The sequence below is a fragment of the Gallus gallus genome, chromosome 5 (assembly GCF_016699485.2).
Source record: "Gallus gallus isolate bGalGal1 chromosome 5, bGalGal1.mat.broiler.GRCg7b, whole genome shotgun sequence".
Classification (NCBI taxonomy): Eukaryota; Metazoa; Chordata; class Aves; order Galliformes; family Phasianidae; genus Gallus; species Gallus gallus.
Genome location: NC_052536.1, coordinates 30,017,005 through 30,031,460, shown reverse-complemented (window position 1 = coordinate 30,031,460; position 14,456 = coordinate 30,017,005). Strand labels below are relative to the sequence as shown.

At 34.8% G+C, this 14,456-nt stretch overlaps 1 protein-coding gene across 1 annotated transcript in view; it reads right to left on the bottom strand.

The window, feature by feature from the left end:
* FMN1 (formin 1) overlaps nt 1–14,456 on the bottom strand; it is a 116,892-nt gene that overhangs the window by 5,566 nt on the left and 96,870 nt on the right. Inside the window, exons 14-15 of the mRNA NM_204423.2 lie at nt 7,195–7,246; nt 4,796–4,945 (exon numbers count right to left, since the gene is read on the bottom strand). Of these exons, the coding sequence (NP_989754.2) occupies nt 4,796–4,945; nt 7,195–7,246 (202 nt within the window). The remainder of the gene's footprint in view (nt 1–4,795; nt 4,946–7,194; nt 7,247–14,456) is intronic.

Sequence of the window (14,456 nt, the reverse complement as noted above, 5' to 3'; positions counted from 1 at the left end):
TATAGAATAAATGTTCATTAACATACATTTTTCTATGTTTGTGCTGATGTAGTTATCAGTGGAATTTCTCTCCAAATCTCAAAATGTTAATACACTCAGTTTGCTTTTATTTTTTTCTGGATTTACTGATTATCTGTTTGAAGGTGAGGAATTTTACCTCTGTAGTCACAAGAAAAAAAAATAACTTCATGCCTTTATCGAACCTGGTGCTTAAGAAAAGAACAGTAAGCCCCAAAAAAGCTACACCAGCTCAGACTAAAAATACGCTTCAGTCCATCTGAGCTGGGTACCACCAGATACCAAGGAACATCTAAGGACCAAAGCATTCAGTAGCAATCCCCAGAATACTTCCCCAGCAGGAAACTCTCTATGAACAGTTCTTCATATTCTAATATGGATTTGTACCATTACTATTCAGAAGAAACACAAACTTTTGGCACCTGGGACATCTGGTGGCAAGGTGTTCAACAGATTAAGTATGGCTACTGTAAAGCAATCACTGTGTTTGGCTTGCACAACCCACTTGCTAGCTTCACTTGATGTTGTTTTAGATGAGATATGTAATAACTATTTCCCATTCACCCTTTGTGCTTTTAAGTTCTCTATTGTATCTTGTTGTATCTTTTGTATCATCAGGTTTTGAGCATGGTATAGCATGGTATCACATAATGTTTATGTTACAGTGAGAGAAACTTACATTTAAGATCAAGCTACAAAATAAATACGGTCTTCAAAAACTGTTATAATATCTTGAACTAAAGATTACTTTTCCTCATTGCTCACTGTAATATTGAAAACAAAAACGTAATCCACTGCTTCCCCTGTGGCAAGTGCTCCTGACAAATTTCAGTCGTTAGGTGCTAGTTAGCCTCACTGATTAGCTTTAACTGATGATCAGACCAATAACATGCATCAAAAACAAAAGAGGTAGAAAACTATAGCCTACTCCAACTTACTGTGGTAAACAAAAATTTACTGGGCACCGTTCACAGCCCTTTTTATTGTTCAATTACCACCTTTAGCTATTCACACTGCTACATTCAGAGCTTCATCTTTTTAAACCTGTCATTCATCGCTTTTGCGGACCCCAAAAAATAATCACTATAGCTTTTTTCACAAGATAAAGGTGATACCATCAATGTGTTTTGTGCTAGTGATAACATTCAAGAACAAAAAAGGCAGTAAAAAAGGGACCTTCTAAAAGCAGGACTTACCCTATTTTGAAGATGAAGCATGTATTACTGTTTACCAAATGCCTGTGTCTTCTCTAGACCTTGAGACAAACTTTCGTTCTTTTTTTCTTTCCTAATTTCTGTTCCTTAGCTGTGCAATTTGTATATACGTATTTTCTATGTAAAGGAAATGGCTTTATCTAGTGTGGTAACTATTGCTACAGTCTTACATTTGCAGTGGAAGCAGTGAGAAAAATTAACAGGAATAATTCAATTCCTATTTGGTTGCTTCATATGTAAAGCATAAGCACATGATAATCCTCATCACACTTATTTTGCAAAACATACAGTTACATTTTGTGATTTTCTATTCATCACGGCAAATTACTTGTTTTTTAATATATACTTAATATATATTCATATTCCTCATATTCAAACTAGGCTAGGATATTATATTAAAATACACTTTACCAGATCTTGAATGCTTTAATAGACTTATGTGTAGGCATTCACCTAATACACATTTATTTTGATTCTGAATGCATAGACATACTAACTGAAAATAAAATTAGTAGACTAAAAAAAGGAAATGAGGCTTGTAGATACGCAATTTACCACAGTATAAGATGGCAGAACTTTGTTTTGGACTTCAGTTTGGTTACCATCTCAAAATCTTATAAGAAGAAGAAAGCAAAAAAAAGCAGTTGATGTACCTGGATGCACACAGTTAAAAAGTTTCTTCATTTTATCTCTGTAGTCGTTTATTTGTTGTATCTATCTAGGTTTGTTATCTATCTGTAATTCTGTCTTGTTTTTCTAAATGGTGTTCAAATTTTGTCCAGGAAAGAGACAATGATTCAACTATATTCTGCAGGCAGCTAATTTATTTTCACAGTGAGTTAAGTGACGGGCAGCTCTGTTAAAGTGTTTCCCTTACTTCATGAAAAAGCATTCATCTAATTAGATTTCTACAGTCGTGTTACATTTAGGAGCCAAGTAGATGTTAGACAAAACAGGCTCCTGCAGCTGAGGCTGTCATTTTGTTACAGGGGGTATCCTGTCTCCCACAAATTCAGAGATTTTATAGTTTCTCTTATGCAACATAAACTAGCTCGTTTTGAGTATAAAAATTTAATTTTCCACTTTAAATCTTTTGACCTAGTTTCACTACTATTAATTTTAAGCTAATATATTTTTAATAATACGTTTGGTATGGCATGTTACTGATAATTCTGCATATTATAATTAAATTTAGAATTTTCTGAGCCATACTTTACGAGTGAGAAATTATAATCCAGTACTGACATCCTCCTATAAAAGTAAGCCATTAAATCCATATTTAGGTATCTACACAACTAGTTTAATTCAGATACATTTTATACTTATGCAGCTCCTCCTGAAATTGGAAGGGTAAGGTAACAGTAAAAGTGTTTACGTAAGGATATCAATGTCTTCATTTCAGAACCCAACAATGAAAATATTGACTTTCGCTACCAATTTTTCCTCTTCAAATTTTTTTTAGAACAAAAGAATTCACTGTTGATGAACATAGTCTTTTTTTTTTCTTTTTAATTACCATCTCCAGAAATGCAAAACAAATAGTGCATCAAATTAATTAGCCAGTTATGGAAGACAGCTGTCCATTCCTGTCATACTAAGGTTTTTAGTTACCAATGCGTAGAATGACTCTGAGCTTTCTTTCAAAATTTCTTGGGCATCAGTTCATCAACTATTAGTCTCACACTTTGTAAAACAAAACCTTAAAAGGTCGTGAATTCACAGGACATTTTCAGATGATTAAAATAGTTTTCCCATCATTCAAATTTACTGATTTCATGAGGTTCTTCTTTTCAGTAGCACATTACAAAACAATTTAGGATGATGAAAACAGCTCTTCTGTCATTCTAATTTAATTATTACACAAAGATCCTCAATTCAACACCTCATGGTCTTGATGAATCATGTAGATTTTTAATGTAAATGACAATGAATTGTTCTTTTGAGATTAATGAAACTTTATAAAAAAATTGAACTCTGAAAAAAATCTAAATAATCCAGAAACTAGCACTTTGAAGAAATATTCTAACAAGTGGCATTGCTTTACATTCATGAATAGGAATAGAAATATGTATTAAAGGAACTGATGAAACGTTTGCAATGTACTTTTACTATTACATTTTATTTACATTATTATTAAACAATGAGTAATTCTCATCTCATTCCAGCGGGAAAACACTGAATATGGCAGTTTACTTATGAAGATCTCTTGAATGTTGTTTTAAGAAACTTTGAGTTTTTTTTTTTTTTTAAGTTTTCTGATGTATTAATCAAACATTTAATAAATCAGCATCTTAAATCAATTGCTCTGAAGGGATCACTGTATCCCATCAGCAAAGTACTAACTATATACAAAAGAATAGATGTATGCTCTGGATGGTTTTTTCCCTCTGAACTGAAGTATATTCATGATACGATCCCTAGATGATTAGAGCAATCTGCTTAGTGACTAGTAATTTTACATGTTTTTCAATTTGGAAAACCAGTTTGAATATTGACTTAGAGAAAAAGAAATAAAAGATTTTCTGTCAATGTTCACAGCTGTCAGCTTCTAAAATCAATTTAACCATTAAACAGATGATACAAACACCTACAACTTTCAAGAGTTTAAAACCTGTAAAACAATGCCCATAAGATTCACAATCAGGAATTTATATTTTCTCCATTTTGTCCTTTAAAAATCTACATTCACAGGTTTCAAAGATCCCCACTCATTTAAAGCAAAAAAGGAAAATATAAGCGTTAAGATCTTCTAAGAAATCTTTTCTTTACATCTATGTCACTTTAGAATACACACCTGGATTTGTATTTTGTGCTTAAAGTGATTAGTCCATTCTTTTCCAAAGCATGATCACAATACCACTTTTTAGGTCTTTTCAAATGAATTGAGATATGATTAACATGGCATTTACTCACTCATAGTATAGATATCTTTTCTTTGCAAAAGATTTTTAGGGTCTTTAAGAAAAGTGAGCAAATAATTGAAGGGTTTATATTTTATTTTTTTTACTCTAACTAATAAAATCAGTTGACTGCGGTGAGATCTAGCGGTAAGTAGTTTGAAGTCCTCAGCAGGACACCAAGAGTCAGAAGTGGTGCTGTAAATTCAGCGTGGGGCTTCAACACAGTGCTAAGTGTGGCCTGAATCTCTGGGGCTTCCCTTTGATGCAAGTGCAGTATATTAACTGGAAAAGCATTCACTTTTATTTGTCTGTACTGTCTGCGACAGCAATATCGCCTCATTTAGGCTAGTTCAACATGAAAATGCACAGAGAAGCAATCTGTTACAAATTAGCACAGCTCCCCTTTCATTTTACTAGCTAGTAATTGGAAGGGGTTACAAAAGTGTAATTTATCAGATTATATGTGTTTATCTTTTTGTGGGGACAGCATGCCTTTGGTGAATTTTCCTACGCACCCTGAGGGAATAATCTTTCCTTGATGTCCATTAGATCTGAAAGAAAACAATGACGCCTGTGAAATATAGGAGTATAATTTGTTAGGTTTGAGAAGGAACAGTTTCCCAGACATCTAAAATGGTATTAATGACTTTATTAGAACCTTACCGCTCCTTGGAAATGCTTTTGCTCTCTCGTTTCCAAATGGTCTTGAAGTCACTGCAGAATTCGTACCACACCGTGAAAACATAGTTTGGTGTGATCTCCTTCTCACCAGGCTTTGGCTTTATCCCAAAGTATCCCACTGTTTCTTCAAAGCTGGGAGGGAGGGGAGAAAGAAACTGTCAACAGTAAGCCTACAGGGGAAACAGTTTGACTGAGTGCTGATTCCTGATTTGGTAGTCAAGGCTGGCAGTTACCATAACTTCCCCTTTGCCTTCGAAATCATAGCAGCAATTCATTCCAAGTGCAACTATCCTTCCAATACCTACCTCACTCTCAGGAGGTCAGTTTATAGATGCATGAGCCACCATAGAGATATATCACATAGCCAAATCACGGGCATTCAGTTTTAAAGAAGAAAAACTGAATTTCTTGTATTACAGAAAATGCTATATTCTACCTAAGTCTTCAATTTTATTCACAATGTGCCATAGAGACCTAATTTTGCCATTTCTCTTTATAGGAAGACTACAGAAGAGTCATGTGCCAAGTGAGGAAAAAACCTCCAGCTGGTTAAAAATAAGTTCCAAATAGTTGGAGAGAATTCTGTGTAGTAGTAAAAAAAATCCAGTCAGTGGCAATCAGTTTGCAAAGATTTTACAGAAAATAAATTGTCTCCTTCCTAGTAAGTCAATAAGCAGATAACAGCAATGAGTTTTATGAGAAAAAACATTATCAATACGGCAATGCACTTTTATTTTATAATGCAGCTACAGAATTGTTATGCGGCTGAATATTTTCAAAGTAGGCTTTTATTACAGAAGATACCTCTGACGATACTTTAACTGATTGTGCTTATTTAACCTTTATGATGCCGCTTTGTGCATACAAAATGGAATGATACTCATTACTAGTAACAGAACGTGGAGACCTATCTAAACGAACCAAAGTAGTATGTTCACTTTTGTAAAGGTTGAATCACTTCTCTCTGCAAAGCAGAAGTCACAGTCCAGTAAGATTTGGTGATAGTTATTAAAAGTAATATGTATTTTTCACAGTCTAAAGAAAGATCAGTGGTAATTTGTACTTTACATTACTTTTCTGAGCCAAGAGTGACTCTACCTTACTTGGACATCCAGGTTAGTCTTTCTGCACAGTCAGAAAAAGAGAGAGAAAACTCCCAAATATCCCAAAACATCCAAATATCCCAAAACACCCCAAAACAGTCCGTGTCTCAGGTGAACTGTTTCCATTTGCTGCAGAACATAGAAGAAAATTGGCTAAACAATTGACTAACAGCTGGTTGATCTGTTTAATTTCTACCTACTGACAAACTTTCCTTCTGTGGCACAGTTGTTTTCATGTCCCATCTGCTCTGCAGCCTTTCTGGAGCAGAGTAGGCTCTCCAGGGTACAAAGGTACATCTAATTTTCAGTTGACATAAGGAATTAGTTGTCTGATACTGAATTTACATTTCTCAGTTGTGGGGAGGGGAAGGGGAGGAGCAGAGGAATTCAGGGTTCAGGACAGTTCTATCAGCTGCATCAGTTGGAATGGAGGATTCAGCTAGGAAGAAGCGAGTGTGATGTTAGCATGGCTGCTTTTACATGAAGCAGAGCTGCAAAGAGAGCTTCCGGTCCTACTGATCCCTGCTCAGCTACCCTAGTTAAGCTGTACAGCCTAACAGCTGAGAAATATTTGGCCAACTGAGCATAATGCAAATGAAGTTCAAAATCAATGTATCGTGTACCTATTATTCTATCTATCTGTTACTCTTTTCATAGATGCTCTTCAAAAAAATGCATGAAAAGTGTTTTACAAGCTTTTCTTTAAATTGTTTTATCGTTTTACATTTTTATGAATAGAGCAAAAAAAAAATCTAATTAAAATATAACCTGCAATACAATATTTAATGGAAATACTAACTTATTAAACAGTTTCTTATCTATCCGTGTATCAACTTATCTTACTTCTTCCTATATGTTGCCTCTTCTGGCCTAAGCAAGGTATAGGTGTTCAGATCAGAAAGCCATTTGGATTTCAATGGTTTCTTAGTATATCACATCCAGTTGCTTAGGTGATAAAAAAGTTCTGTGACTGTGAAACATAGTTTTACTACATTCAGTAGTTAATCAGTTACTACAATATTCTTTAAAACAAGGATTCAATTCAATGTTGACAGTAATTAAAACCTCAAACACAGGAGACTGTTTGGCTAAAAATCTAACTGAACTTTTTCCTGGAAGACTACGTAAGAAATTTTCAGAAAGCATTACTTCTTTGAAGTACAGATGCTTTTTCCTATTTAATATAATTCCTAGATCAATAACATCTTTAACCAACAGCAAACAGTTAGAAAAAAAAAATACAAGCAAAAACAAACAAACAAACAAAAAAACCCTTACCATTTTTGTGCATTTTCCAAACTGCTCTCTTCTTTTTTACGTTCCTCTTTAGCTGTCAGTGAGAAACATTTCAAACATATAAATTACTGCCTTAATGATCCCACAGATTTAGCATTCCTTACATTCCAAATTGGATAGGTTGTATGATAGATATAATAGTAGTGATAAACATTTAGTAGTTTTCAATTTTTTGTTTCTTTCTTATATCTACATCTATACTCCTTATATAATAACATGTGCACTGGATTTGAAAAGTAATTTAAAATCTGATACTGTAATATATAGAAGTATTTATTAATCAAAATAAAAGGAAATAATTAAACTTGACATTCAGATTTTAAAAAAGAGAGCACTAAGTTGTGCATATTCCTTCATTGTTGAAGATCAGAACTTACAAATTTAAACCAATTTCTGCACTGCAAATAATTGGAAGTTGCTGAACAGGTAACAAACACAGTTAACACCAACTGTTCCATATAGCTATCACATTTTGTTCAGGAAACTGGAAAGTGAAAACACATGTACAAAGTTTTAAATGTATAAGATTTTTTGAAAAAGCAGCCAAGAGTTTGAAACATGGTCACTGAATCTGAGCCCTTCTGTTACAAAGTGCTCATAGAAACTACTTACAGGGATTTGATGTTCAAAGGATGGGCATTCTCTGCTCTTCAGTGTTTTCCTCAAGCAAAAGCCCTAGTTTCTTTTTAAAAATGCTGATCAATTCTTATTAATTCCACGTACAGTATAGCTAACTTAGCTGCAGCAGAATACTAAGTATGTAAAAAAACATTACTGAAGGGGAAGACTTATTTCTATTCCACAGCAGAATAAAATATGTAAGTGCAAATGTTAATATAAACAGAATTCAGACACTGTAATGATACAAAGAACTGCTCTCTCTATAGGAGTGCACATATTGATGAAATGTAGTTACAGTTATAAATTTCATTTCAGACAAGGCCATTGAGAAATATGTATAGAATGATCCCATTTCATGACTATGGTTCTTACATGGAGATTTGTATTAAACTAAAATCATTTAAAAACTGATTTACTTCAGAACACTGCTGAACATTGACAAAACTAAGTAATTTCTACTCATATGCTGGGCAAATGTGTTGGAGATACTAATTCAGATTATATCATTATGGCAAAAGCCTAAAACAATGTTGTGTGTCCTGTGCAAAGAAAACAAGGAATTCTCTCTCTATATATTTGACAGGACAAGGGGAAACAGTTTCAAACTAAAAGAGAGAAGATTTAAATTAGATATAAAGAAGTTTTCCCAACAAGAGTGGTGAGTCACTGGCACAGGATGCCCAGTGAGGTGGTGGAAGTCTTGTCCTTGGAGACATTCAAGGTCAGGCTGGACAGGGCTCTGCGCAGCCTTATCTAGCTGTAGGTATCCCTGACCATTGCAGGGCAGCTGGACTAGATGACCTTTAAGGGTTCCTTCCAACTAAAACAATTCTACAATTCTATGCCATTAGATTCTCCACCTCAAACCCTGGTGGTAAGACAGCTACCACTGAAATAGAACAGCTCCGATTTACTGTGTTTGTTTCAAGCTAAAGTTCATCTAATATACTTAGTTTGTTATTTCCACAGCTCTTACATATTTTTATCATTAAAACTGGGAAATGTAAGCAGGAATTCTGATAGTTTATAACTATACAGAATTAACTACATATAGGAAAACCAAAACAGTTAAAAGCTAAACTGTGTACAAAATTGAACAGTGTATGATAACATTTATAGTTCAGTGTAAGAACTGACCTACTGGTTTTTAATCTCTTAAGGACACATTAAGGAAAGATGGAAGAAAAAGTTAGAGAAAGTGGAAAAAAAGATGTGACTTCTAGGAAAGAACACACAAAGTTTACATTATTATGACAGTGAGTTTCTTTGTGTACCAATATGAGAGAAAAGAGGAAGCAAGAAAGTAGCTTTTATATGTATGATAGTGTTTTCCATACCTTTAGCTATAAACATGTCTACTCAATAACTACTTTAAAGTATGTATTTGAAAATAAGATGTTGAGACTTGTTAAGAAAACAAAAGAACAAGTCTATGTAACAAATTCTAAGTAAACAGCAGTAACAAATACTCCATTGTGCATAAGACAAGAAGATAGAGCAATTCTTTAGTCTACTATGCAATTCTTAAGTAAACTCCTACTCAGAATCCTGCTCCTCCCCCCCTCCACAACCTACAGTAACTAACATTATCAATAGCATCAGTAAAGCTTTCCATGAAACACTGTATTTTCCTCCACAGATCCACAATCAAGGTATAAGTCCTCAACTTATAACATTGCTGAGAAAAATTAAATTGAATTACATAAGGAATTTATTTCTTTTTATTTCTCTGACAACAGCAGATTTGTTACTTTGTTAAAGTGGAAATACATAGCTCTCATTCTTAGACCATATACTTGATATCAGTTTCCTTAATTTAAGAATATAGCCACAGACATATCAGATCTGCATAAAGACTCATCTAGCCTAATTGTTAAGTTCTTTACCAGGAGAGTGGTGAGGTGCTGGAATGGGCTGCCCAGAGAGGCTGTAGATGCCCTGTCCCTGGAGGTGTTCAGGGCCAGGTTGGATGGGGCCCTGGGCAACCCGGTCTAGTAAATAGGGAGGTTGGAGGCCCTGCCTGGCAGGGGGGTTGGAGATTCATGGTCCTGGAGGTTCCTTCCAACCCAGGCCATTCTGTGATTCTGTGATTGTCCATTCCCTGCTTAAGCTTATATAAGCTTTTTATGCGCTCCAGTCCTTAACAGGGACAAAAGGACCAAAACGATGCTTGACCCTTCAGATACATGAGTTGGAGATGTGCACCTCTGGTTAAACCTAACCCAAAACTTGAATCTCTATTGTATACACAGAAAGGCATTATTCACTGCTGTTTCAATCTGCAGATCCAATCTTTCTGCACCAAATTATTCTACAACACAAATGTTATATGTTACATATATATAGATTAGATATTGGTCCTTCAAAATGTCTTCTAAACTATATTTGGTAAGGAGCCTTCTGTTTGGCCTTGGAGTCATTATACTTGACTACCCCTGAAAATCAAGGGAATTGTCAAGTAGAAGTTTGCTGTCTTGTCACTTCTAAATGAACATTCTTAATATGCTCTTAATCAGTGTATCTTAATCTATCTTAGTCAATGTATCTTCTAATATGGATATGATAGCCAGGGTCAGTGAAGAATTTCTGTGTCTTTTTACAAGCAAGGGTTTGAAAGGAAAACACCTATTTGCAAAATATACAGTTCTGATCTGCTGTAGGAATATTTTTTTGCAATGCAGCTATAGGCTCTGGAGACCAACCACTGGTCTTATCTTGCTATCTGTATCTCATGCTGAGGATGAAAAAGCAACACTATCTTGAGAAATTACCAGAAAATATTTGTTTTTAACACACCTAATATCTGCATAGCAGCTCCCAGCTACAACAGAACCAAGATCTCTTCATGCATCGAGGTACTAGGAAATAGTTCCCAAAAGAACAAAGGGAAGTCAATAATGGATAGTGTCAAAGACTGAATGCTGGTGAAAGCAAATAACCAACAGTCAAAAAAAGAAGGATGAGACAACTTGCTCTAAGAGCGGAGGACAAAGAAAGAAAAATGGGTGCACAGATATCAGTTACATCTGCCCTGCTAGTCCCTCCACCCCGCATGGAAATATCTTCTGGATTTGTTGAGTATACAAATCCAAGTAGAATAATTCACCCAAGTCTACTGATCTAGTTGTGCTTATTACAGCTTTTTTGTTTTTTTTTTTTCAGTATCTTATTATTTTCAGAACTGAAAGATCTCATGTATAGCATTTCATCACTTTTATAAACATTCCAGAGCAATGAGAAATCTTCAAAATTATGAGAATGCTCAGAGAGTTAGCAGTTGGGATACAGAAATCAGAACTCTTAGATTTATCTTTCAGGGCTGAATTCATGTGGTTCATAAAGTGTATGCTTCATGGACATTTAGAGACTAGTTAATTATAGGGTTTTTTGGGGGGAGGGGGGTGGGATGGAGGGGAGAACACCCTAAAACAAGGCTTTTTTTTTCTTTTTGGCCACAAGGAAGAAAGTAGGCCTTTTCTGACTCATGTTTTCCAACCAACTACAGTTACTTTAAGACAGAATCTGGGATAAGACATAGTCACAGAAAACAAACAAACAAACAAAAAAAACCCCAAACCAAAAAAAGAAACAACCCCAAACATGCAAAACCAAACCAAACACCAAGTGATATACCTCTCTGAACTTATAGACTGGACAGAAGCTGTTAAGACAGTGAAAAAGGACAGGCCATTTTCTAGGAGCACAAGAACTCACCTTCATCATTAGTCAAGATTAAAATCTCCTAAGTATTAATGTTATAAAAGCATCAAATTAACTTGATTTGTGAAGATGGAAACATGCTAGTTCTTTAAACAAGGGTAAAGGAAGGGTTGAAGTGTATCCCTAGAAAGGTTCAGATACATTATTTTTTTCTGAAGTGTCAAACGTCACATTCTGTGGCATTACTGAGGTAAGGAGAACAAGCCACTATGATCATTATTTTCTTGGCCTTTTTGAAGACATACCACCATTTGTAACAGATCAAAATCTCTTAGAAATTATGCACTGTAACTATATCTGGATTTCAGAATCACAGAATCACCAAGGCTGGAAAAAACCTCTAAGATCATCTAGCCCAACTGTCCACCTACCACCACAGTAAACCATGCTCCTTAATATAACATCTAAAGCTGAAGTCAGAAGACCCTATGGTTAAAAGTAAGCTATATATGTATATCTCCATGCTGAAGTACTATTAACATAAAAAAATAAACTTATCAACTGTATTTAATCAGACACTGTGCAGGGTGGAAAAAAAAAAAAAAGCCAAAGAAGGCCTTCAAGATGGGAAAACAGACTAGAGAGGACCATTAAAAACAATATACTTTTTTTGTCTTTATACAAAATTCTAGACATGCTTAAAATCCTAGACACTATAGTAATACAAAGAACAGGAGGATCAGCAGCAGAGTGAGTTTAGCCTCCCTTGGTTTTGCTTTCAGTAGAACTATTACCAGTGAAAACTTACAAATAGACTTCATTTTTAAGAAATCCCTTACTCAGGACATCCACTGTTTGCAAACTCAAGGGAAAAGGAGACCTTTTAAAAAACATTCTTTTATCCAACTATTCAGTATTCACAGGAGGGAATCAAGTAAAGACATTTTCCATGTTTATTCCTTGTTCATAGGAATATGAAAACAATGACTGGACTACAAGCAGAAAGAAAACTTCACAGGGGGTGCACTTGCTGGTATATGGATGTTCTGGGAGCTTAAGAGCAATCTAATGAAGGACTCCCCTCAGGACTGTTATTTTAGAGTCAGGATGGCTTGACCCTGGCAGCTAAGCACCACACAGTCACTCACTCTCTGTTCTCCAACAGTGGCATGAGGAAGCCAAAAGGAAAGAGCAAAAGCAAGGAAAAAAACCACAAGCAATGCAAAAGCAAGCAGTCACAACTACACAAGCAGACTGAAGCCCACCCAGTTTTGATGCAATGACTACCTACTACAAATTCCCTTCCATTCCATTTTGAGTGCTGAACATGAGGTTATGTGCATGGAATATCTTGTTGATAAGTTTGGGTCAGCAGTCCAGGTTCTGTTCACTTCTAACTTCCCGCTCACCCCTGGCCTACTTGCCAGGGGTGACAGAGTGGGAAAAAGAAACAAAGCCTTGATACAGTGAAAGTACTGCACAGTAGCCAAAACACTGGTCTGTTATCAATGCTGTTTTAGCCACAAATCCTAAACACAGCACCATATGGATGTCTATGAAGAACATTAAGTTCCATCCCAGCCAGATGCAGAAAAGAGCACCATAACCATATAGAAAAATCACCACAGATGAATTCTAAGATTTAGCTGAATTGGATCAATTGGACGGTTTTATTATTTTTGTTCATAAAAGTCAGATTTATAATTTTTGTTTTAATATAGTCTTGGTGTCCAGTCACTAGATTTATCATGTCAAACAGTGTGTAGTTTTCAATGCAGTACAAGATTTTATTCATTGGATGACGGTAGCAGAACCACATGCATGAGGATAACAACTCATGCAAACTGTTAATAAGTATCACTATCCTGTGTATAACATTTTTGTTATTAATGTTATTTTACTGGCTAGAAAACGAAAGGGCCCTGCATAAAAATACAATAATTTCATGTAATTGCAAATGAATTATAAAAGAACAATTTGTATGTTGTACATAATGTGAAAATACTTTTCATTACACAACAGTGCCAGAACCCAGTTTCTTGGAATGAAAATTTTAAAGGAATGGAAATCAAATTAATAGAATTTTTAGAACAATGGATACCAAGTGCAAATAAAAAAGTAGTCATGAAAATACACACAAATGAAAGAGAATTTAAAATCAGAAAATTGAGGGAAAGCCATAATGTCTACTGCATTTTGAAAGCGTGGCTAGACTGATAGGAGTAATTATGGTACTGAGTATAACAACGGGTTTTTGGAATTGCTAAAAACGTGGAGATTTCTAATTTAGTACCACATGGTATTGTTTTTTCATTTCATAAAGACAGAATCCAGTTTTAGAACTTATTTGATATCATATAATTAAGATAGCAACAGAGGATATAAAAGCTCTCAGAAATGAGGTTACTCAGAAAAAAGATGTTTTTTTTTTTTTTTAATTTCAGACATGTATGTTTTCATTCTAATGACTGAAAGTATCTCCCAATAACCTTAAAGGATTTTTGCAAACAAGACAATGTCAGAAATCCTAGAGCACACCTGTTCTGTTCTAGGAAAAGACTCATGAAAAATCTGTATCTCTAGAGCTATACACAAAGACTGAAATTTCTATTTCTACGTTATTACACTGAGAAACTTTTGAGTTATTTCCATAAAAAAGGAAATCTTTTTACTTAAGCAATCTCTTCATATTACGCATAGCATACAGGAGAGAATATTTTTTCCACTTTATTTCAAATTTGAAAAATTCATACCTAATGTGATGAGAAGTTATTCCCTTGCAGACCACCATTCTCATGCAGGTGCTTTTCAGGCTTATAACAGTAAAAAACTTGAGTGCTCCTTGTACAGATTCCCAGCAGGTAAATTTTTTAGTATGTATTATTTGATTGGCTTTCTTTAGGTAGTCATTATCTTCTAATTTGGTGGCTTTTTGAACACATGAAATTCAAAATAGAGCCTGA